The 22,440-nt window shown below is 46.6% G+C and overlaps 1 protein-coding gene across 1 annotated transcript in view; it reads right to left on the bottom strand.

Annotated features, from left to right (window-relative positions):
- Positions 1-17,671: 17,671 nt before the first annotated feature.
- st6galnac5a (ST6 (alpha-N-acetyl-neuraminyl-2,3-beta-galactosyl-1,3)-N-acetylgalactosaminide alpha-2,6-sialyltransferase 5a) overlaps positions 17,672-22,440 on the bottom strand; it is a 262,069-nt gene continuing 257,300 nt past the window's right edge. The window contains exons 7-8 of the mRNA XM_065013646.1: positions 18,187-18,294; positions 17,672-18,073 (exon numbers count right to left, since the gene is read on the bottom strand). Coding sequence (XP_064869718.1) covers positions 17,728-18,073; positions 18,187-18,294 — 454 coding nt within the window. The 3' untranslated portion in view covers positions 17,672-17,727. The remainder of the gene's footprint in view (positions 18,074-18,186; positions 18,295-22,440) is intronic.

Below are 22,440 nucleotides of genomic sequence, written 5' to 3'. Positions count from 1 at the left end.
TATGTTCACCACTAGCCTCGCGTGGCCATCCTTCCAATATGTTCAGCACTAGCCTCCCGTGGCCATCCTTCCAATATGTTCAACACTAGCCTCGCGTGGCCATCCTTCCAATATGTTCAACACTAGTCTCCCGTGGCCATCCTTCCAATATGTTCAACACTAGCCTCCCGTGGCCATCCTTCCAATATGTTCAACACTAGCCTCGCGTGGCCATCCTTCCAATATGTTTAACACTAGCCTCCTGTGGCCATCCTTCCAATATGTTCAACACTAGCCTCGCGTGGCCATCCTTCCAATATGTTCAACACTAGCCTCGCGTGGCCATCCTTCCAATATGTTCAACACTAGCCTGGCGTGGCCATCCTTCCAATATGTTCAGCACTAGCCTCACTGTCAGCCATCCTTCCAATATGTTCAACACTAGCCTCGCGTGGCCATCCTTCCAATATGTTCACCACTAGCCTCGCGTGGCCATCCTTCCAATATGTTTAACACTAGCCTCGCGTGGCCATCCTTCCAATATGTTTAACACTAGCCTCGCGTGGCCATCCTTCCAATATGTTTAACACTAGCCTCGCGTGGCCATCCTTCCAATATGTTTAACACTAGCCTCCGTGGCCATCCTTCCAATATGTTCAGCACTAGCCTCAAGGTACATCCTTCCAATATGTTTAACACAGCCTCAAGGTGGGCCATCCTTCCAATATGTTTAACACCAGCCTCACGCGTGGCCATCCCTTCCAATATGTTCAACACTAGCCTCCTGTGGCCATCCTTCCAATATGTTCACCACTAGCCTGGCGTGGCCATCCTTCAATATGTTCAACAATTGCCTGGCGTGGCCATCCTTCCAATATGTTCACCACTAGCCTGGCTTGGCCATCCTTCCAATATGTTCAACACTAGCCTGGCTTGGCCATCCTTCCAATATGTTCACCACTAGCCTGGCTTGGCCATCTTCCAATCGTTCACCACTAAGCCTCGCGTATCCTTCCAATATCTTCAGCACTAGCCTCGCGTGGCCATCCTTCAATATGTTCAACACTATGTAGCCATCAACACTAGCCTAGTGGCCATCCTTCCAATATGTTCAACACTAGCCTCCCGTGGCCATCCTTCCAATATGTTCAACACTAGCCTGGCGTGGCCATCCTTCCAATATGTTCAGCACTAGCCTCGTGGCCATCCTTCCAATATGTTCAGCACTAGCCTCCCGTGGCCATCCTTCCAAATCTTGTCTTGGAAGTCTGGAGAAATCAGTATAGGATTCTGGGTTTGAATGGAAGTTTAGGTTTTTGTTCAAACCCTTTCTCTATCTACCTAACTAACTGGGTGATACGTTCATCACGTTAGTTACTACTGTGTTTAAGCCAAAACCTGCAGGATGTTCGCTCTCTAGGAACAGAGATGCGCAGACCTGCAGTAGTGATTTGTAAAAAAGTAGAGGCCAATAAATTATCAGATAATTTGAACCAATTAAGCTAATCTATTACATTAACTAACCAATAAATTAAGAAGCAATGAAGTCCACCTGGAATGCACCCGTTTCAACCTGCAAAACGGAATCCACCCACGGGACTAGCAATATCAATAAAGCTGTAGCTGGGCCACGAGCTGCAGGAGCTGGATTCGAGGTCATGTTTAAAAACAATGTTTTAAATGTTTTTATTAGTTCAGGAGCTGCAAATGCAATACTCGCTTATTATTTATTAATGGCCATTTTTACTTCCTATGGCTGACAAGGAAGGTCATGGTTGTCGGCCATGACGGAATGTGATCTCGCTATTGTGTCACTGTCAATACACATTTTAATCCACACCACGATCTGAAACGTTGATTTAAACCTTCGGCCAGCTAGTGGCCCCACTGTCTGATTCACATTTGATTCTGACGATTGTTTCATTATTTTGACTGATTGCTGTTTATGTATTGTGATCTAGGGCGTTTTCAAGTCTTTGCCCATAGATTTTCAAGTAGGTTTAAGTCCAAAACTGTAACTCGGCCGCTCAGGGAACAATCACTGTCGCCTTGGCTACCATCTCCAGTGTAGAGCTGGCCCTGGGTTGTAGGTTATTGTCCTGCTGAAAGGAGTTTGTCTCTTGGTACCTGTTGGAAATGGAGACTGAACCAGGTTTTCGTCTAGGATTTTACTTGTGCTACCTCTATTTTGTTTATTTTATCCTAAAAGCTCCCTAGTCCTTGCCAATGACAATCATACCCATAACATGATTCAGCCCATCACCATGGGAGATAGTGATGGGAGATCTCAGGATCGATGCTTGATACTTGATACGGCTCCGGTTAACTTGAATAAAGAAGGACTTATGTTTTTCAAAGAACAGTTGTTTTTCTTTAGTTTTTCTTAGATGAGAAGATACAACATGGTGGCTGGATTCTCCTTTGACTCATCCATCAAGTTTGCTGAAATGCTGATCGGCGCCAAGAGGTTTGCCACGTCAACTAGCTTAACATTAGCTAACTCAGCCGCCAGGACTAACGCAGACTGAGGTAAAAACAACCATGCTGGAAGCTAACGGAGCGTGCAGTGTATGTAACTAGTCGCTTTGCAGTGTTAGCTGGCTAACGGAGCATGCAGTGTGTGTATGTAACTAGTCGTTTTGCAGTGCTAGTTGGCTAACGGCAGACATGCAGTGTGTATGTAACTAGTCGCTTGCAGTGCTAGCTGGCGAACGGAGCATGCAGTGCTATGCAACTAGTCGTTTTTGTGTTAGCTGGCTAACGGAGCATGCAGTGTGTATGTAATCAGTCGCTTTGCAGTGCTAGCTGGCTAACGGAGCGTGCAGTGTATGTAACTGAGTCGTTTTGCAGTATAGCTGGCTAACGGAGCATGCAGTGTAAGTGTAACTAGTCGTTTTGCAGTGCTAGTTGGCTAACGGAGCAATGCAGTGTATGTAATCTAGTCGTTTGCAATACTGCTGGCTAACGAACATGCAGTGTATTTAACTCGCTGGCAAAGTCGTTTGCAGTGCAGTGCCAGCTGGCTAACGGAGCATGCAGTATATGTAACTAGTCATTTGCAGTGCTAGCTGGCTAACGGAGGCATGCAGTGTATGTAACTAGTCGCTTTTGCAGTGCTAGCTGGCTAACGGAGCATGCAGTGTATGTAACTAGTCATTTTGCAGTGTTAGCTGGCTAACGGAGCATGCAGTGTGTACTAGTCGCTTTGCAGTGCTAGCTGGCTAACGGAGTTGCAGTGTATGTAACTAGTCGCTTTGCAGTGTAACTAGCATTTTGCTAACGGAGCATGCAGTGTGTATGTAACTGAGTCGTTTTGCAGTGCTAGCTGGCTAACGGAGCATGCAGTGTATGTAACTAGTCGCTTTTGCAATGTTAGCTGGCTAACGGAACATGCAGTGTATTTAACTAGTCGCTTTGCAGTGCTAGCTGGCTAACGGAGCATGCAGTGTATGTAACTAGTCATTTTGCAGTGCCAGCTGGCAAACGAGCATGCAGTGTATGTAACTAGTCGCTTTGCAGTGCTAGCTGGCTAACGGACATGCAGTATGTATGTAACTAGTCATTTTGCAGTGTAGCTGGCTAACGGAGCATGGTGCCATGTAACTAGTGTTTTGCAGTGCTAGCTGGCTAACGGAGCATGCAGTGTATTTAACTGATCGTTTGCAGTGCTAGCTGGCTAACGGAGCATGCAGTGTATGTAACTAGTCATTTTGCAGTGCCAGCTGGCTAACGGAGCATGCAGTGTATTTAACTAGTCGCCGGCAGTGCCAGCTGGCTAATGCGTGAGCGTCATTTGCAGTGTATTTAACTAGTGTTTTAACAGTGCCAGCTGGCTAACTGAGCATGCAGTGTATTTAACTGAGTCATTTTGCAGTGCTAGCTGACTAATGACATGGAGTGTAAACAAGTCATTTTGGTGAATTCAGAAAGACATGGAGCAAATAACCTTCAGGGTGAAAACCTTCTGAACATGTGAAAGTGTTCAGATAGATCAGAGCAAAGGTGATGGCCATCAAGAACATGCCACCGCCTACTGATCAAGAGGGTGTACAAAGGTTCTAGATATGGTTAACTATGTGGGCAAATAGAGAATAGAACATCTCTTGTCTCTTTGAGGGAGAGAACATCTCGCTCGTCTCCTCTCTATGTTCTACTGATGGACTATTACTCATTACCCAGAGAGCTTTGCTGAAGGACACTTGCTGCTTTTCAGGTGATAACTCACATGAAGTCATTCATCGCTTATAATGGGGACTCAGGAGGTAGCCTGTACGGACAACACCTCACAGTTCAGCTGTTCAGGTTCAAACATATGACATCCAGCCCACTGTACCCACAGTCATTAATGGAGTTGTCGGAATGGCATCAAAACAGTGAAACTTCTGCTTAAGAATAGCTCGACTCAAAGACAGATCTGAGATCTACATGGCTACTCCATCAAAACACGGTCTGTCTCCTGCAGAGCTGTTGTTCAACAGGAAACAAATAAAACTAGGTTGCCAGTCGTCCTAGAAACAGAGAAGGGCGACAAGGTGATCCTTATCAAACGGAGAGGAGAGAGGGAACAGAAAAGGTACTGTGACAAAGGGTCCAATGTGCTCAGTGCACTCAGGTCACATGATAGTGAAAATGCATGAAAAACATGGTGGCAACCAGGTCACACGATAGGGGTGAAAATACATGAAAACATGAAACAGTGGCAACCAGGTCACATGATAGGGTGAAAATACATGAAAACAGTGGCAACCAGGTCACATGATAGGGTGAAAATACACGAAAAACATGAAAACAGTGGCAACCAGGTCACATGATAGGTGAAAATACATGAAAACAGTGGCAACCAGGCTCATGATAGGGTGAAAATACATGAAAACAGTGGCAACCAGGTCACATGATAGGGGTGAAAATACATGAAACAGTGGCAACCAGGTCACATGATGTAATGACACCTGGAGGGAGTTACAAAGCAGGTCTCTTGAAAAGAGATGTTCTCTCAATGAGAAAACCTGTATAAATAAAGGTTTAAAAATCTATTTAAATACAGGAGAAATAGGAGACACTGTTACATCTACCTGTGTGAGCAAACAGACAGGCAAGAGAGTGACATTACAGGCCAGACAACATCAAGCCCAGACACTCCTGTGTCAGACCCACCAGGGCAGGTTGTTGTAATGAGACGGTCGGGTAGAGAAGCTCAGACACTCTTGTGTCAGACCCACCAGGGCAGGTTGTTGTATTGAGGCGGTCAGGGTAGAGAAGCCCAGACACTCTTGTGTCAGACCCACCAGGGCAGGTTGTTGTATTGAGACGGTCAGGTAGAGAAGCCTAGACACTCCTGTGTCAGACCCACCAGGACAGGTTGTTGAAAAGAGACGGTCGGGTGAGAAGTCCACACACTCCTGTGTCAGACCCACCAGGACAGGTTGTTGAAAAGAGACGGTCGGGTAGAGAGTCCACACACTCCTGTGTCAGACCCACCAGGGCAGGTTGTTGAAATGAGACGGTCAGGTAGAGAAGCCCCAGACACTCCTGTATCAGACCCACCAGGGCAGGTTGTTGAAATGAGTCGGTCAGGTAGAGAAGCCCAGACACTCCTGTGTCAGACCCACCAGGCAGGTTGTTGAAATGAGACGGTCAGGTAGAGAAGCCCAGACACTCTGTGTCAGACCCACCAGGGCAGGTTGTTGTATTGGAGACGGTCAGGTAGAGAAGCCCAGACACTCCTGTGTCAGACCCACCAGGGCAGGTTGTTGTATTGAGACGGTCGGGTAGAGAAGTCCACACACTCCTGTGTCAGACCCACCAGGGCAGCCTGTTGAAATGAGACGGTCAGGTAGGAAGCCCAGACACTCCTGTATTAGACCCACCAGGGCAGCCTGTTGAAATGAGACGGTTCGGGTAGAGAAGTAAAAGCTCCTCAGAAGCTGATTGAGGAAGTAGAAATGTGTTATTGAAATGCAGTGTTCACAACGCAAAGAGGTAACCAGGATTTATAGAGAATTGTTATTGTAATTGTCATGGTTTAATCTTGTAAAGGGTATACCTTGACAAAGGGGATGTGGTGTTTATTGTATCCAAGGCTACGTGACCACTTAGTATTTCTAAGACAAGAAGATACAACAGTATTCAGGACAAAAAGTTCATTTCTTTGCCATGTTTTTTCTATTTGACTTTAGTTTATTTTATTTATTTAACCTTTATTTAACTAGGCAAGTCAGTTAAGAACAAATTCTTATTTTCAATGACGGCCTAGGAACAGTGGTTAACTGCCTGTTCAAGGGGGCAGAGCGACGAATTTTGTACCTTGTCAGCTCGGGGATTTGAACATGCAACCAAGTACGTTTTTTGCAAACAGGAAGCATGTTTTGGAATATTTGTATTCTGTACAGGCTTCCTTCTTTTTTCACTCTGTCATTTAGGTTAGTATTGTGGAGTAACTACAATGTTGTTGATCCATCCTCAGTTTTCTCCCATCACAGCCATTCAACCCTGAAACTACCAATAGGTGGGTCTCTTTTAGTGGGGCAGTGGTCTAAGACACTGCATCACAGTGCTAGCTGTGCCATCTTGGTTCTGGTCCAGGCTCTGTCGCAGCCAGCCGCGACCGGGAGACCCCATAGGGCTCTGCACAATTGGCCCAGCTTCATCCGGGTGTCAAGAGGGTGGGTGTAGCTGGTGCATGGAAGTCAGGCGCAGGAGAGCAGAGATGAACGGACAAAGCACTTTACTGAGACAATCATAATACAGTGAGGCAGCACAAAGTACAACAACCAAGTACAAAGTACCGGCTGCCACAAAGCACAGGTACGAAACAAAACCCAGCGCAAACCAGCTGGAAGCGTGCCAACCTTGACAATAAACAATTACACACACAGGCATGGGGGGAACAGAGGGTTAAATACACAACAAGTAATGAGGGAAATGTAAACCAGGTGTGTGGGAAAACAAGACAAAACAAATGGAAAATTAAAGGTGGATCGGTGATGGCTAGAAGACCGGTGACGGCGACCGCTGAACGCCGCCTGAACAAGGAGAGGAACCGACTTCGGCGGAAGTCGTGAAAAAACAGGTTTGGCTGGCAGGGATTTCCTTGTCCCATCACGCTCTAGCGACTCCTGTGGCGGGCCCGGCGCAGTGCACGCTGACACTGTCGCCAGGTGTACGGTGTTTCCTCCGACACATTGGTGCGGCTGGCTTCCGGGTTAAGTGGGCGTTGTGTCAGGAAGCTTTATGTTCTGGAGGATGCACGGCTCTCGACCTCGCCTCTCCAGAGTCCGTACGGAGTTGCAGCGATGAGACAAGACTGCAACTACCAATTAGATACCACGAAATTAGGGAGAAAAAGGGGTATATATAAAAATATTTAAAAAATAGGTGCCCTTCTTTGTGAAACATTGAAAACCTCCCTGGACTTTGTGGTTGAATCTGAGTTTGAAATTCACTACTTGACTGAGAGACCTTATAGATAATTGTATGTGTGTGAGGTACAGAGATGAGGTAGCCGTGAGGTACAGAGATGATGAGGTACAGAGATGAGGTAGCCATGAGGTAGGTACAGAGATGAGGTAGCCGTGAGGTGCAGAGATGAGGGTAGCCGTGAGGTACAGAGATGAGGTAGCCGTGAGGTACAGAGATGAGGTAGGTACAGAGATGAGGTAGCCGTGAGGTAGAGATGAGGTAGCCGTGAGGGTACAGAGATGAGGTAGCCGTGAGGTACAGAGATGAGGTAGCCATGAGGTACAGAGATGAGGCAGCTGAGGTACAGAGATGAGGTAGCCGTGAGGTACAGAGATGAGGTAGCCGTGAGGTACAGAGATGAGGAGGTAGCCGTGAGGTACAGAGATGAGGTAGCCGTGAGGTACAGAGATGAGGTAGCCGAAGAGGTAGCCCGTGAGGTACAGAGATGAGGTAGCCGTGAGGTACAGAGATGAGGTAGCCGTGAGGTACAGAGATGAGGTAGCCATGAGGGTACAGAGATGAGGTAGCCATGAGGTACTGAGATGAGGTACAGAGATGAGGTAGCCGTGAGGTACAGAGATGAGGTAGCCATGAGGTAGTGGAGGTACAGAGATGAGGTAGCCGTGAGGTACAGAGGATGAGAGATGAGGTAGCCGTGAGGTACAGAGATGAGGTAGCCGTGAGGATGACAGAGATGAGGTAGCCGTGAGGTACAGAGATGAGGTAGCCGTGAGGCACAGAGATGGGGTACAGAGATGAGGTAGCCGTGAGGTACAGAGATGAGGTAGCCGTGAGGTACAGAGATGAGGTAGCCGTGAGGTACAGAGATGAGGTAGCCGTGAGGTACAGAGATGAGGTAGCCGTGAGGCACAGAGATGAGGTACAGAGATGAGGTAGCCGTGAGGTACAGAGATGAGGTAGCCGTGAGGTACAGAGATGAGGTAGCCGTGAGGCACAGAGATTGGTTCATTAAACTGGTTGTGTGGTAATAACAGATATCAAATCAAATCAAATAAAAGAAAAATGTCACATACACATGGTTAGCAGATGTTAATGCGAGTGTAGCGAAATGCTTGTGCTTCTAGTTCCGACAATGCAGTAATAACCAACAAGTAATCTAACTAACAATTCCAAAACTACTGTCTTATACACAGTATAAGGGGATAAAGAATATGTACATATGATATATGAATGAGTGATGGTACAGAGCAGCATAGGCAAGATACAGTAGATGGTATCGAGTACAGTATATACATATGAGATGAGTATGTAAACAAAGTGGCATAGTTAAAGTGGCTAGTGATACATGTATTACATAAGGATGCAGTCGATGATATAGGGTACAGTATATACGTATGCATATGAGATGAATAATGTAGGGTAAGTAACATTATATAAGGTAGCATTGTTTAAAGTGGCTAGTGATATATTTACATCATTTCCCATCAATTCCCATTATTAAAGTGGCTGGAGTTGAGGCAGTGTCAGTGTCAGTGTGTGGCAGCAGCCACTCAATGTTAGTGGTGGCTGTTTAACAGTCTGATGGCCTTGAGATAGAAGCTGTTTTTCAGTCTCTCGGTCCCAGCTTTGATGCACCTGTACTGACCTCGCCTTCTGGATGATAGCGGGTGAACAGGCAGTGGCTCGGGTGGTTGATGTCCTTGATGATCTTTATGGCCTTCCTGTAACATTGGGTGGTGTAGGTGTCCTGGAGGGCAGGTAGTTTGCCCCGGTGATGCGTTGTGCAGACCTCACTACCCTCTGGAGAGCCTTACGGTTGAGGTGGAGCAGTTGCCGTACCAGGCGGTGATACAGCCCGCCAGGATGCTCTCGATTGTGCATCTGTAGAAGTTTGTGAGTGCTTTTGGTGACAAGCCGAATTTCTTCAGCCTCCTGAGGTTGAAGAGGCGCTGCTGCGCCTTCTTCACGATGCTGTCTGTGTGAGTGGACCAGTTCAGTTTGTCTGTGATGTGTATGCCGAGGAACTTAAAACTTGCTACCCTCTCCACTACTGTTCCATCGATGTGGATAGGGGGGTGTTCCCTCTGCTGTTTCCTGAAGTCCACAATCATCTCCTTAGTTTTGTTGACGTTGAGTGTGAGGTTAGGTTATTTTCCTGACACCACACTCCGAGGGCCCTCACCTCCTCCCTGTAGGCCGTCTCGTCGTTGTTGGTAATCAAGCCTACCACTGTTGTGTCGTCCGCAAACTTGATGATTGAGTTGGAGGCGTGCGTGGCCACGCAGTCTTGGGTGAACAGGGAGTACAGGAGAGGGCTCAGAACGCACCCTTGTGGGGCCCCAGTGTTGAGGATCAGCGGGGAGGAGATGTTGTTGCCTACCCTCACCACCTGTGGGCGGCCCGTCAGGAAGTCCAGTACCCAGTTGCACAGGGCGGGGTCGAGACCCAGGGTCTCGAGCTTGATGACGAGCTTGGAGGGTACTATGGTGTTGAATGCCGAGCTGTAGTCGATGAACAGCATTCTCACATAGGTATTCCTCTTGTCCAGATGGGTTAGGGCAGTGTGCAGTGTGGTTGAGATTTCATCGTCTGTGGACATATTTGGGCGGTAAGCAAATTGGAGTGGGTCTAGGGTGTCAGGTAGGGTGGAGGTGATATGGTCCTTGACTAGTCTCTCAAAGCACTTCATGATGACGGAAGTGAGTGCTACAGGGCGGTAGTCGTTTAGCTCAGTTACCTTAGCTTTCTTGGGAACAGGAACAATGGTGGCCCTCTTGAAGCATGTGGGAACAGCAGACTGGTATAGGGATTGATTGAATATGTCCGTAAACACACCGGCCAGCTGGTCTGCGCATGCTCTGAGGGCGCGGCTGGGGATGCCGTCTGGGCCTGCAGCCTTGCGAGGGTTAACACGTTTAAATGTCTTACTCACCTCGGCTGCAGTGAAGGAGAGACCACATGTTTTCGTTGCAGGCCGTGTCAGTGGCACTGTATTGTCCTCAAAGCGGGCAAAAAAGTTATTTAGTCTGCCTGGGAGCAAGACATCCTGGTCCGTGACTGGGCTGGATTTCTTCTTATAGTCCGTGATTGACTGTAGACCCTGCCACATGCCTCTTGTGTCTGAGCCGTTGAATTGAGATTCTACTTTGTCTCTGTACTGACGCTTAGCTTGTTTGATAGCCTTGCGGAGGGAATAGCTGCACTGTTTGTATTCGGTCATGTTACCAGACACCTTGCCCTGATTAAAAGCAGTGGTTCGCGCTTTCAGTTTCACGCGAATGCTGCCATCAATCCACGGTTTCTGGTTAGGGAATGTTTTAATCGTTGCTATGGGAACGACATCTTCAACGAACACCGAATCAGCGTATTCGAAACATATCCCAGTCCACGTGATGGAAGCAGTCTTGGAGTGTGGAGTCAGCTTGGTCGGACCAGCGTTGGACAGACCTCAGCGTGGGAGCCTCTTGTTTTAGTTTCTGTCTGTAGGCAGGGATCAACAAAATGGAGTCGTGGTCAGCTTTTCCGAAAGGGGGGCAGGGCCTTATATGCGTCGTAGAAGTTAGAGTAACAATGATCCCAAGGTTTTTCCACCCCTGGTTGCGCAATCGATATGCTGATCAAATTTAGGGAGTCTTGTTTTCAGATTAGCCTTTTTAAAATCCCCAGCTACAATGAATGCAGCCTCCGGATAAATGGTTTCCAGTTTGCAAAGAGTTAAATAAAGTTTGTTCAGAGTCGATGTGTCTGCTTGGGGGGGATATATAAGGCTTTGATTATAATCGAAGAGAATTCTCTTGGTAGATAATGCGATCTACATTTGATTGTGAGGAATTCTAAATCAGGTGAACAGAAGGATTTGAGTTCCTGTATGTTTCTTTCATCACACCATGTCTCGTTCGCCATAAGGCATACACCCCCGCCCCTCTTCTTACCAGAAAGGTGTTTGTTTCTGTCGGCGCGATGCGTGGAGAAACCCGTTGGCTGCACCGCCTCGGATAGCGTCTCTCCAGTGAGCCATGTTTCCGTGAAGCAAAGAACGTTACAGTCTCTGATGTCCCTCTGGAATGCTACCCTTGCTCGGATTTCATCAACCTTGTTGTCAAGAGACTGGACATTGGCAAGAAGAATGCTAGGGAGTGGTGCACGGTGTGCCCGTCTCCGGAGTCTGACCAGAAGACCGCCTCGTTTCCCTCTTTTTCGGAGTCGTTTTTTTGGGTCGCTGCATGGGATCCATTCCCGTTGTCCTGTTTGAAATGCAGAACACAGGATCCGCGTCGCGAAAAACATATTCTTGGTCGTACTGATGGTGAGTTGACGCTGATCTTATATTCAGTAGTTCTTCTCGACTGTATGTAATGAAACCTAAGATGACCTGGGGTACTAATGTAAGAAATAACACGTAAAAAAACAAAAAACTGCATAGTTTCCTAGGAACGCGAAGCGAGGCGGCCATCTCTGTCGGCGCCGGATGTTGATAGTAATGTTTCCCTGGTGAGATCAAACATCTCGGACCCTGAGAAGCCCACCTCACATTCCCGAGACCAGTAACTAACTACAGGATCAATACAATTAAGAGTACCAGGATCAATCATGATGAACACTACACTGCTCTGCTTCTCCTGCCCTCTCATTGGATCATTCAGAGAGGCGAGAGGGAAAGGATTGGGGAGCCATTCTACAGACATCACACGCTTATAATCAATCCCAGACAAAACACTGAATGAATGTTATTTCTTCTCCGATGTCACTGATCCCCTACGACTTACGACATCAATCTGTCATTCTGTTCACCTGAACTGAAGCTGTAAAGCTATGAATAGATTTAGCTGCTGTAAATGGCTGTGGTTGGCTGTGGTTGGATGTGTGTGTGTGTGTGTGTGTGTGTGTGTGTGTGTGTGTGTGTGTGTGTGTGTGTGTGTGTGTGTGTGTGTGTGTGTGTGTGTGTGTGTGTGTGTGTGTGTGTGTGTGTGTGTGTGTGTGTGTGTGTGTGTGTGTGTGTGTGTGTGTGTGTGTGTGTGTGTGTGTGTGTGTGTGTGTGTGTGTGTGTGTGTGTGTGTGTGTGTGTGTGTGTGTGTGTGTGTGTGTGAGTCAGAGTCAGAGTGAAGGATGTTAAGTCATTCATATGTCTCTGGCTCTGACAGAACGGGAGAATGATCCCAACTCAACCGCAGTGCTCTGAGGACAAACCTCATCTTCATCCCAAATGGCACCCTATTCCCTATTTAGTTTTGAGCACACGTCTCATCTCAAAAACTGTTAATGTAATGGTAATTACAGTAGTGTTAATGTAATAGTAATTACAGTAGTTACAGAATTATAGTAGTGTTAATGTAATGGTAATTGCAGTAGTTACAGAATTACAGTAGTGTTCATGTAATGGTAATTACAGTAGTTACAGAATTACAGTAGTGTTAATGTAATGTTAATTACAGTAGTTACAGAATTACAGTAGTGTTAATGTAATATTAATTACAGTAGTTACAGAATTACAGTACTGTTAATGTAATAGTAATTAGAGTAGTTACAGAATTACAGTACTGTTAATGTAACAGTAATTACAGTAGTTAATGAATTACAGTAGTGTTAATGTAATGGTAATTACAGTAGTTACAGAATTACAGTAGTGTTCATGTAATAGTAATTAGAGTAGTGTTAATGTAATGGTAATTACAGTAGTTACAGAATTACAGTAGTGTTAATGTAATAGTAATTACAGTAGTTACAGAATTACAGTACTGTTAATGTAATGGTAATTACAGTAGTTACAGAATTACAGTAGTGTTAATGTAATGGTAATTACGGTAGTTACAGAATTACAGTAGTGTTAATGTAATAGTAATTACAGTAGTTACAGAATTACAGTACTGTTAATGTAACAGTAATTACAGTAGTTAATGAATTACAGTAGTGTTAATGTAATGGTAATTACAGTAGTTACAGAATTACAGTAGTGTTCATGTAATAGTAATTACAGTAGTGTTAATGTAATGGTAATTACAGTAGTTACTGATTTACAGTAGTGTTAATGTAACGGTAATTACAGTAGTTACTGAATTACAGTAGTGTTAATGTAACGGTAATTACAGTAGTTACTGAATTACAGTAGTGTTAATGTAACAGTAATTACAGTAGTTACTGAATTACAGTAGTGTTCATGTAATAGTAATTACAGTAGTTACAGAATTACAGTACTGTTAATGTAATAGTAATTACAGTAGTTACAGAATTACAGTACTGTTAATGTAATGGTAATTACAGTAGTTACAGAATTACAGTAGTGTTAATGTAATGGTAATTACGGTAATTACAGTAGTTTAATGTAATAGTAATTACAGTAGTTACAGAATTACAGTACTGTTAATGTAATGGTAATTACAGTAGTTACAGAATTACAGTAGTGTTAATGTAATGGTAATTACAGTAGTTACAGAATTTCACAGTAATTACAGTGTTAATGTAATGGTAATTACAGTAGTTACTGATTTACAGTAGTGTTAATGTAACGGTAATTACAGTAGTTACTGAATTACAGTAGTGTTAATGTAATTACAGTAATTACAGTAGTTACTGAATTACAGTAGTGTTAATGTAACAGTAATTAATAGTAATTACAGTAGTTAGTTACTGAATTACAGTAGTGTTAATGTAATGGTAATTACAGTAGTTACTGAATTACAGTAGTGTTAAATGTAATTACCGTAATTACAGTAGTTACTGAATTACAGTAGTGTTCATGTAATAGTAATTACAGTAGTTACTGAATTACAGTAGTGTTCATGTAATAGTAATTACAGTAGTTACTGAATTACAGTAGTGTTCATGTAATAGTAATTAATAGTTACTGAATTACAGTAGTGTTCATGTAATAGTAATTACAGTAGTTACTGAAATACAGTAGTGTTAATGTAATAATTGTAGTAGTTACTGAATTACAGTAGTGTTAATTGGTAATTACAGTAGTTATGATTTACAGTAATTACAGTAGTTACTGAATTACAGTACTGTTAATGTAACAGTAATTACAGTAGTTACTGAATTACAGTAGTGTTCATGTAATAGTAATTACAGTAGTTACTGAATTACAGTACTGTTAATGTAACAGTAATTACAGTAGTTACTGAATTACAGTAGTGTTCATGTAATAGTAATTACAGTAGTGTTAATGTAATGGTAATTACAGTTACAACAATAGCCCAATATGCAGTGAGTGAGTCTCTATCTGAGTGGAATGTCCAATGCTGTTACCTCTGTTATACACTGAGTACAAAGGGGTAGTTGGTGCCAGGCTCACCGGCTTGTGTCAAGAACTGCAACGCTGCTGGGTTTTTCATGCTCAATAGTTTCCCGTGTGTATGAAGAATGTTCCACCAACCAAAGGACATCCCGCCGACTTGACACAACTGTGGGAAGCATTGGAGTCAACATGGGCCAGCAGCCCTGTGGAACGCTTTCGACACCTTGTACAGGCCATGCCCCGACTAATTGTGGCTGTTCAGGGGGTAAAAGGGGGGGAGTGCAACTCAATATTAGGAAGATGTTCCTAATGTTTTGTCCACTCAGTGTAGAACCACCCAGTGTCCTAACTTCAGACTGAGGTGGAACATACACAGTGATGTTTCCTTTGTTTCAGACTAAATGAAAAATACAGGCCAGTCTAACCTGAAGGTGACAGAAGTGTTCCACAGGAAGGTATTGTTCCTCTCTGAGCCCTTCCACTGTTTGTCCATGGTCTACTCCATCTCTGAGCCACTCCACTGTTTGACCATGGTCTACTCCATCTCTGAGCCACTCCACTGTTTGACCATGGTCTACTCCATCTCTAAGACCTTCCACTGTTTGACCATGGTCTACTCCATCTCTGAGACCTTCCACTGTTTGACCATGGTCTACTCCATCTCTGAGTCCTTCCACTGTTTGACCATGGTCTACTCCATCTCTGAGTCCTTCCACTGTTTGACCATGGTCTACTCCATCTCTGAGTCCTTCCACTGTTTGACCATGGTCTACTCCATCTCTGAGTCCTTCCACTGTTTGACCATGGTCTACTCCATCTCTGAGCCACTCCACTGTTTGACCATGGTCTACTCCATCTCTGAGCCACTCCACTGTTTGACCATGGTCTACTCCATCTCTGAGTCCTTCCACTGTTTGACCATGGTCTACTCCATCTCTGAGTCCTTCCACTGTTTGACCATGGTCTACTCCATCTCTGAGACCTTCCACTGTTTGACCATGGTCTACTCCATCTCTGAGACCTTCCACTGTTTGACCATGGTCTACTCCATCTCTGAGTCCTTCCACTGTTTGACCATGGTCTACTCCATCTCTGAGACCTTCCACTGTTTGACCATGGTCTACTCCATCTCTGAGCCACTCCACTGTTTGACCATGGTCTACTCCATCTCTGAGACCTTCCACTGTTTGACCATGGTCTACTCCATCTCTGAGACCTTCCACTGTTTGACCATGGTCTACTCCATCTCTGAGTCCTTCCAATGTTTGACCATGGTCTACTCCATCTCTGAGACCTTCCACTGTTTGACCATGGTCTACTCCATCTCTGAGTCCTTCCACTGTTTGACCATGGTCTACTCCATCTCTGAGACCTTCCACTGTTTGACCATGGTCTACTCCATCTCTGAGACCTTCCACTGTTTGACCATGGTCTACTCCATGTAGACCCATCCAGTGCATCCAACCGTATTTGGTCCTTGCAGTTGTCCATGACAGATAACAACCACTGTCCCTGAAGGACTCTGTTCTGTATGGACCAGTTCCAGTTGGACCAGTTCCAGTTGGACCAGTATCTCACCAGTACCAGTTGGACCAGTTCCAGTTGGACCAGTTCCAGTTGGACCAGTATCTGACCAGTACCAGTTGGACCAGTATCTGACCAGTTGGACCAGTACCAGTTGGACCAGTATCTTACCAGTTGGACCAGTTCCAGTTGGACCAGTATCTGACCAGTACCAGTTGGACCAGTATCTGACCAGTACCAGTTGGACCAGTATCTGACCAGTTGGACCAGTTCCAGTTGGACCAGTTCCAGTTGGACCAGTATCTGACCAGTACCAGTTGGACCAGTATCTGACCAGTTGGACCAGTACCAGTTGGACCAGTATCTTACCAGTTGGACCAGTACCAGTTGGACCAGTATCTGACCAGTACCAGTTGGACCAGTATCTGACCAGTTGGACCAGTTCCAGTTGGACCAGTTCCAGTTGGACCAGTATCTGACCAGTACCAGTTGGACCAGTATCTGACCAGTTGGACCAGTACCAGTTGGACCAGTATCTTACCAGTTGGACCAGTACCAGTTGGACCAGTATCTGACCAGTACCAGTTGGACCAGTATCTGACCAGTACCAGTTGGACCAGTATCTTACCAGTTGGACCAGTACCAGACCATTTAGACCGTTACCATTTGAACCAGTACCAGTTGGACCAGTACCAGTTGTGGTCAGAAGGCTTTGGACCAGTACCAGTTGAACCAGTACCAGTTGGACCAGTACCATTTGAACCAGTACCAGTTGGACCAGTACCAGTTGGACCAGTACCATTTGAACCAGTACCAGTTGGACCAGTACCAGTTGGACCAGTACCAGACCATTTAGACCGGTACCATTTGAACCAGTACCAGTTGGACCAGTACCAGTTGTGGTCAGAAGGCTTTGGACCATCCCATGCGGTCCAGCCTGCTCCAGCCAAGTCCTCAGTCCATCTGAGCTGCATCTCTTCCACAGACGCCCAGCGATCCCCATCCCGGTCCCTCTCCCGGTCATCAGTCACGTAGTCTGATCCTGACCTTCTCCGTCTCCCCCTGCGTGCGGTTAGCGGGGGTTTAGCGGGGGTCAGTGTGGGTCAGCGGGGTCAGCAGGGTCAGCGGTTAGCGGGAATCAGTGGTGGTCAGCTGTTAGTGGGGTCAGTGGTTAGCGGGGATCAGTGGTTAGCGGGGTGGCAGCGGTTAGCGGGGATCAGTGGTTAGCAGGGGTCAGTGGTTAGCGGGGTCAGTGGTTAGCGGGGTGGCAGTGGTTAGCGGGGATCAGTGGTTAGTGGGGTCAGCGGTTAGCAGGGGTCAGTGGTTAGCGGGGTGGCAGTGATTAGCGGGGTCAGCGGTTAGCAGGGGGTCAGCGGTTAGCAGGGGTCAGTATTTAGCAGGGGGTCAGTGGTTAGCAGTGGTCAGTGGTTAGCAGGGGGTCAGTGGTTAGCAGGGGGTCAGTGGTTAGCAGGGGGTCAGTGGTTAGCAGGGGGTCAGTGGTTAGCGGGGGGTCAGTGGTTAGCAGGGGGTCAGTGGTTAGCAGGGGGTCAGCAGTTAGCGGGGATCAGTGGTTAGCGGTGGTCAGCAGGGGCCAGCGGCGGGGGTTCCCAGTCAGGCTGGTAGAAGTGGATGTTGAAGGTTCGAGCCCAGCTGGTGAAGAACCTTTTTCCGTGATAAAGCGGTGATGGCTGCCCCTGCGTGAGGTTAGCGGGGGCCAGCGGCGGGGGCTCCCAGTCAGGCTGGTAGAAGTGGATGTTGAAGGTTCGAGCCCAGCTGGTGAAGACCCTCTTCTCCGTGATAAAGCGGTGATGGCTGCCCCTGCGGTCCCGCTCATGGCTGATATACATGGCACACTCCTCTGGACCGAGGGGTTCGTAGTAGTGGTAGGGGGAGGGGGAGGATGGGGGCTGGGGCTCTCTGGGAGGGGCAACAGGAACACAGGATAGATTATTAGAGAGAGAGAGTGAGAGAGAGAGAGAGAGAGACAGAGAGAGAGAGAGAGAGAGAGAGAGAGAGAGATCAGTTCTCACCTGCAGTGGTCTGGAGCCACCATGCCATAGACATTGATCCGGTCACACAGCTCCAGAGCTATGGTCATAGTGAACCAACCAGTACTCAACCACGAGTTAGAGATTCGCCTGGAGGAGGGGGAGGGAGAGAGGGAAAAGGGGGGAGAGAGAGGGGAGACAGGGAGGAGGTGGAATGAGGTTATAGAAGATTGTCTGGCATAGGTAATCAGTAACTCCCATGTCCATGTAAACTCATCCAGTCATCTCTCTCTCTCTCTCTCTCTGTCTCTGTTTCTCTCTCTGTCTCTCTCTCTCTCTGTCTCTGTTTCTCTCTCTGTCTCTCTCTCTCTCTGTCTCTGTTTCTCTCTCTGTCTCTCTCTCTCTCTGTCTCTGTTTCTCTCTCTCTCTCTCTCTCTCTCTCTCTCAATTAAATTAAATGGGCGTTATTGGCATAGGAAACAAATATTTAAATTACCAAAGCAATTCAAATAGATAATAAAGAAAAGTGAAATAAAAAAATAAAAAAATGTGCGGTAACCATCTCTGCAGCACTCCACCAATCAGGCCTTTATGGTAAAGAGGCCAGATGGAAGCCACTCCTCAGTAAACGGAACATGACAGCCTGCTGGGAGTTTGCCTAAAGGCACCTAAAGGACTGTCAGACCATGAGGAACAAGATTCACTGGTCTGGTGAAACCAAGATTGAACTCGTTGGCCTGAATGCCAAGTGTCCCGTCTACAGGAAACCTGTGGCTTTAGATAGATGTACTCAAGACCCTATTGAAGAAATACTCCATGAAGAAATCTGCTGGCCGGTAAATGGAAGGGTTTTCAGCGGTTGAATTACATTTATTCAAGGGAACCACGTCTGAGAAGTGCGTAGGAGAGGCAGGAAAGACCTACATTTCCTAAGACTGAATCGGACGCTAAAATCCTCTCCAAAGGGATTTTCCTGGTGGTGTCTGAAGGGAGCCTGGTGTCCCTATTTAGTGTATTACATTTGACTGGAGACCTATGAGCCCTGGTCAAATGTAGTGCACTATGTAGGGAATAGGGTGCACTATGTAGGGAATAGGGTGCACTATGTAGGGAATAGGGTGCCATTTAATCAGATAGGATCCCAGCAGCAGACAGACTCCCAGAGCCACGCCTCAGAGCGAGAGAGAGAAAGAGAGAGAAGGAAACAAAGCCTTTCATGCATTTTGTTTTGTTCAGTATCAATGGGTAGGGATTCAGAACGGAGCACACTATGAACGAAGCACACATCTGAAAGAGATGAAACTCTGCCCCACTATCTGAGGGAGATCCTGAAGCATGCATGAGAGCACCAGCTGTTCCGGACAACTGTGTGACCACGCTCTCCGTAGCTGATGTGAGCAAGACCTTCAAACAGGTCAACATTCACAAAGCCGCGGGGCCAGACGGATTATGTATTAAAGCTGGGAAGTGTCTTGACTGAAATTTTCAACCTCTCCCTGACCGAGTCTGTAATACCTGCATGTTTCAAACAGACCACCATAGTCCCTGTGCCCAAGAGAGCGAAGGAAACCTCCCTATATTTCTGTCCAGTAGCACTCACGTCGGTAGCCATGAAGTGCTTTGAAAGGCTGGTCACGGCTCACATCAACACCATCATGCCAGAAACCCTAGACCCACTCCAATTCGCACACCGCCCCAACATAACCACAGGTGACGCAATCTCAATCGCACTCCACACTGCCCTTTCCCACCTGGACAAAAGGAACACCTATGTGAGAATGCTGTTCATTGACGACAGCTCAGCGTTCAACACCATAGTGCCCACGAAGGTCATCACTAAGCTAAGGACCCTGGGACTAAACACCTGCCTCTGCAACTAGATCCTGGACCTCCTGACCGGGCGCCCCCCAGGTGGTAAGGGTAGGTAACAACACATCTGCCAAGCCGATCCTCAACACTGGCGCCCCCAGGTGGTAAGGGTAGGTAACAACACATCTGCCAAGCCGATCCTCAACACTGGCGCCCCCCAGGTGGTAAGGGTAGGTAACAACACATCTGCCAAGCCGATCCTCAACACTGGCGCCCCCAGGTGGTAAGGGTAGGTAACAACACATCTGCCAAGCCGATCCTCAACACTGGCGCCCCCAGGTGGTAAGGGTAGGTAACAACACATCTGCCAAGCCGATGCAGGCAGGAGACGGGAGTACAGTTAGTTGTCGTTTAGTCAAAAACCCCTCGTGCTCCACAGTTCGCGGCATTCCAGTGCGCATGTGCATTTCCTATTAGGTGTAGTAACGTAACACTTCCGTAATGCATTACTGCTTAGTAACAGCACAGTAACTAATATAAACAAATGTAGATCCCAGATACTACACTCCTCCCCCATAGTGTTTAACTCCCAGAGAACAAGGTAAATATGTTAGGTAACTACTAATGCAATATCTGAACAATGCATTCTTAAACATTTTTCAACTACTGGGTTGAAGCAGACTTTTCAGAGCCCAGCACAAATCCAGGGGATTATTCTGCCCCGAAGATGGAGTTTGTGTCCTAATAACTAACCCAGGTAATGTCCTTTTTCTTTCGTTTTATCTAGGACATATTAAAGTGTTTGTTTTACTGTCCGTTACCTCCTTAACCAGCTCAACTCACAGGTCAAGCTTTTGAGGTGCCCTTCGCTGTCGAATAGGATATCTCCGCTCCTCCTGGGCTTCCTGTGGTGGGCCAGGTTCGGGTGGAAGGTCAGGCTCTGTCTCTCCCGTACGTCCACAGTCAGGAGAATAGTCCTGGGGGTCGTTATTGTTCTTGTTCTCTCGGCATATCTCTGCTGGGGCGTTGGACCGTAGCAGATGATCCACATGAACGTTGACCTGGCGATGACCAATTTGGACTTGGTAAGTCAAAGGTCCTCTGCGTTGCAAGATCACACCTGAGTTCCACAGGCGCTTGGGGTGTCTGAAATCACGTACCATCACCCTCTCTTCCTCTTTGAATTCTCTGACAGTCTTTGAGTGTCTGTCATGAGCTTTCTTCTGCTGTAGCTGGTGCTTTGCCACAGTGCTTGACAAGTCTGGTTTCAACAATGTCAGGCGGGTACGTGGTTGGCGTTTCAGAAACAGTTCAGCTGGTGTACATTCCGTTACTGTGTGTGGGGTGTTACGGTAAGTGAACAGGAACCGGGGAAGCCTTTGGTGGATGGGCACAGACTGAACCTCGAGTCTAGTCCAGGCCTTCTTAAAGGTTTGCACGGCTCTCTCCACTGCTCCGTTTGATTGCGGATGGTAAGGTGGTGACAGGATGTGCCTTACCCCATTGTTCTTGAGAAACATTTCAAAATCGTTTGACGTGAACGGAGGGCCATTGTCCGATACAAGCTCCTTGACTAGTCCAAAGGATGCAAACAGGTGTCTGAGAAGATTGATTGTCTTCTCAGCTGTGGTCAGTTGAGTAGGGAACACTTCCATCCACTTGGAATGGACATCGACGACAACAAGGAAGTGTTGCTTGTCAATTTCGGCGTAATCCACATGGATGCGTTCCCAAGGTGTAGCAGCCCAGGACCATGGATGAAGAGGTGCAGCAGCAGGCTTGTTGCGAACAGCTTCACAAGGTGAGCAGTGGCCTACATGCTGTTGAATGTCCTGATCCAGTCCAGGCCACCACAGATAACTGCGAGAGAGTGCTTTCATTTGAGTGATCCCTGGATGTCCCTCATGCAGGTCAGATAGCAGTCTCATCTGGAATTTGTGAGGTACCACCACCCTTGATCCCCACAGAACACACCCTTGATCAGTGGACAACTGGTCTTTCTTGTCGATGAATGGACGAAGGTTATTGTCATTGACGGAGGTTGGCCAACCGCCTAATGTTAAGTCCAAGACTTTGGAAAGCACTGGGTCTTTCCTTGTTTCCTCTGCTATGTCAGAAGCAGATATGGGCAGTTCATCAATGAGAGAGATCTGGAAGACTGCTCTATCATCTTCACTGTCGGAGTCACTATTGCATGGTAGTCTTGATAGTGCATCGGCATTTGCATGATCACTGGATCGTCTGTACTCAATCTCGTAGTCGTAGGCTAACAATATCAGAGCCCAACGTTGCATTCGAAGTGCAGCAAGGGTTGGTATAGCTGATTTTGGTCCAAGGATGGCCAACAGAGGCTTGTGATCTGTCAGCAGTTGGAACTTCCTTCCGTAGAGGTATTTGTGAAACTTCTTCACTCCGAATATTATGCTCAGGGCTTCCTTCTCAATTTGAGCATAATTTTTCTCACTTGGTGACAGAGTCCGTGATGCA

Source organism: Oncorhynchus nerka, linkage group LG9b, assembly GCF_034236695.1.
Source record: "Oncorhynchus nerka isolate Pitt River linkage group LG9b, Oner_Uvic_2.0, whole genome shotgun sequence".
Classification (NCBI taxonomy): domain Eukaryota; kingdom Metazoa; phylum Chordata; class Actinopteri; order Salmoniformes; family Salmonidae; genus Oncorhynchus; species Oncorhynchus nerka.
This window is presented reverse-complemented; position numbering and strand designations above follow the sequence as displayed.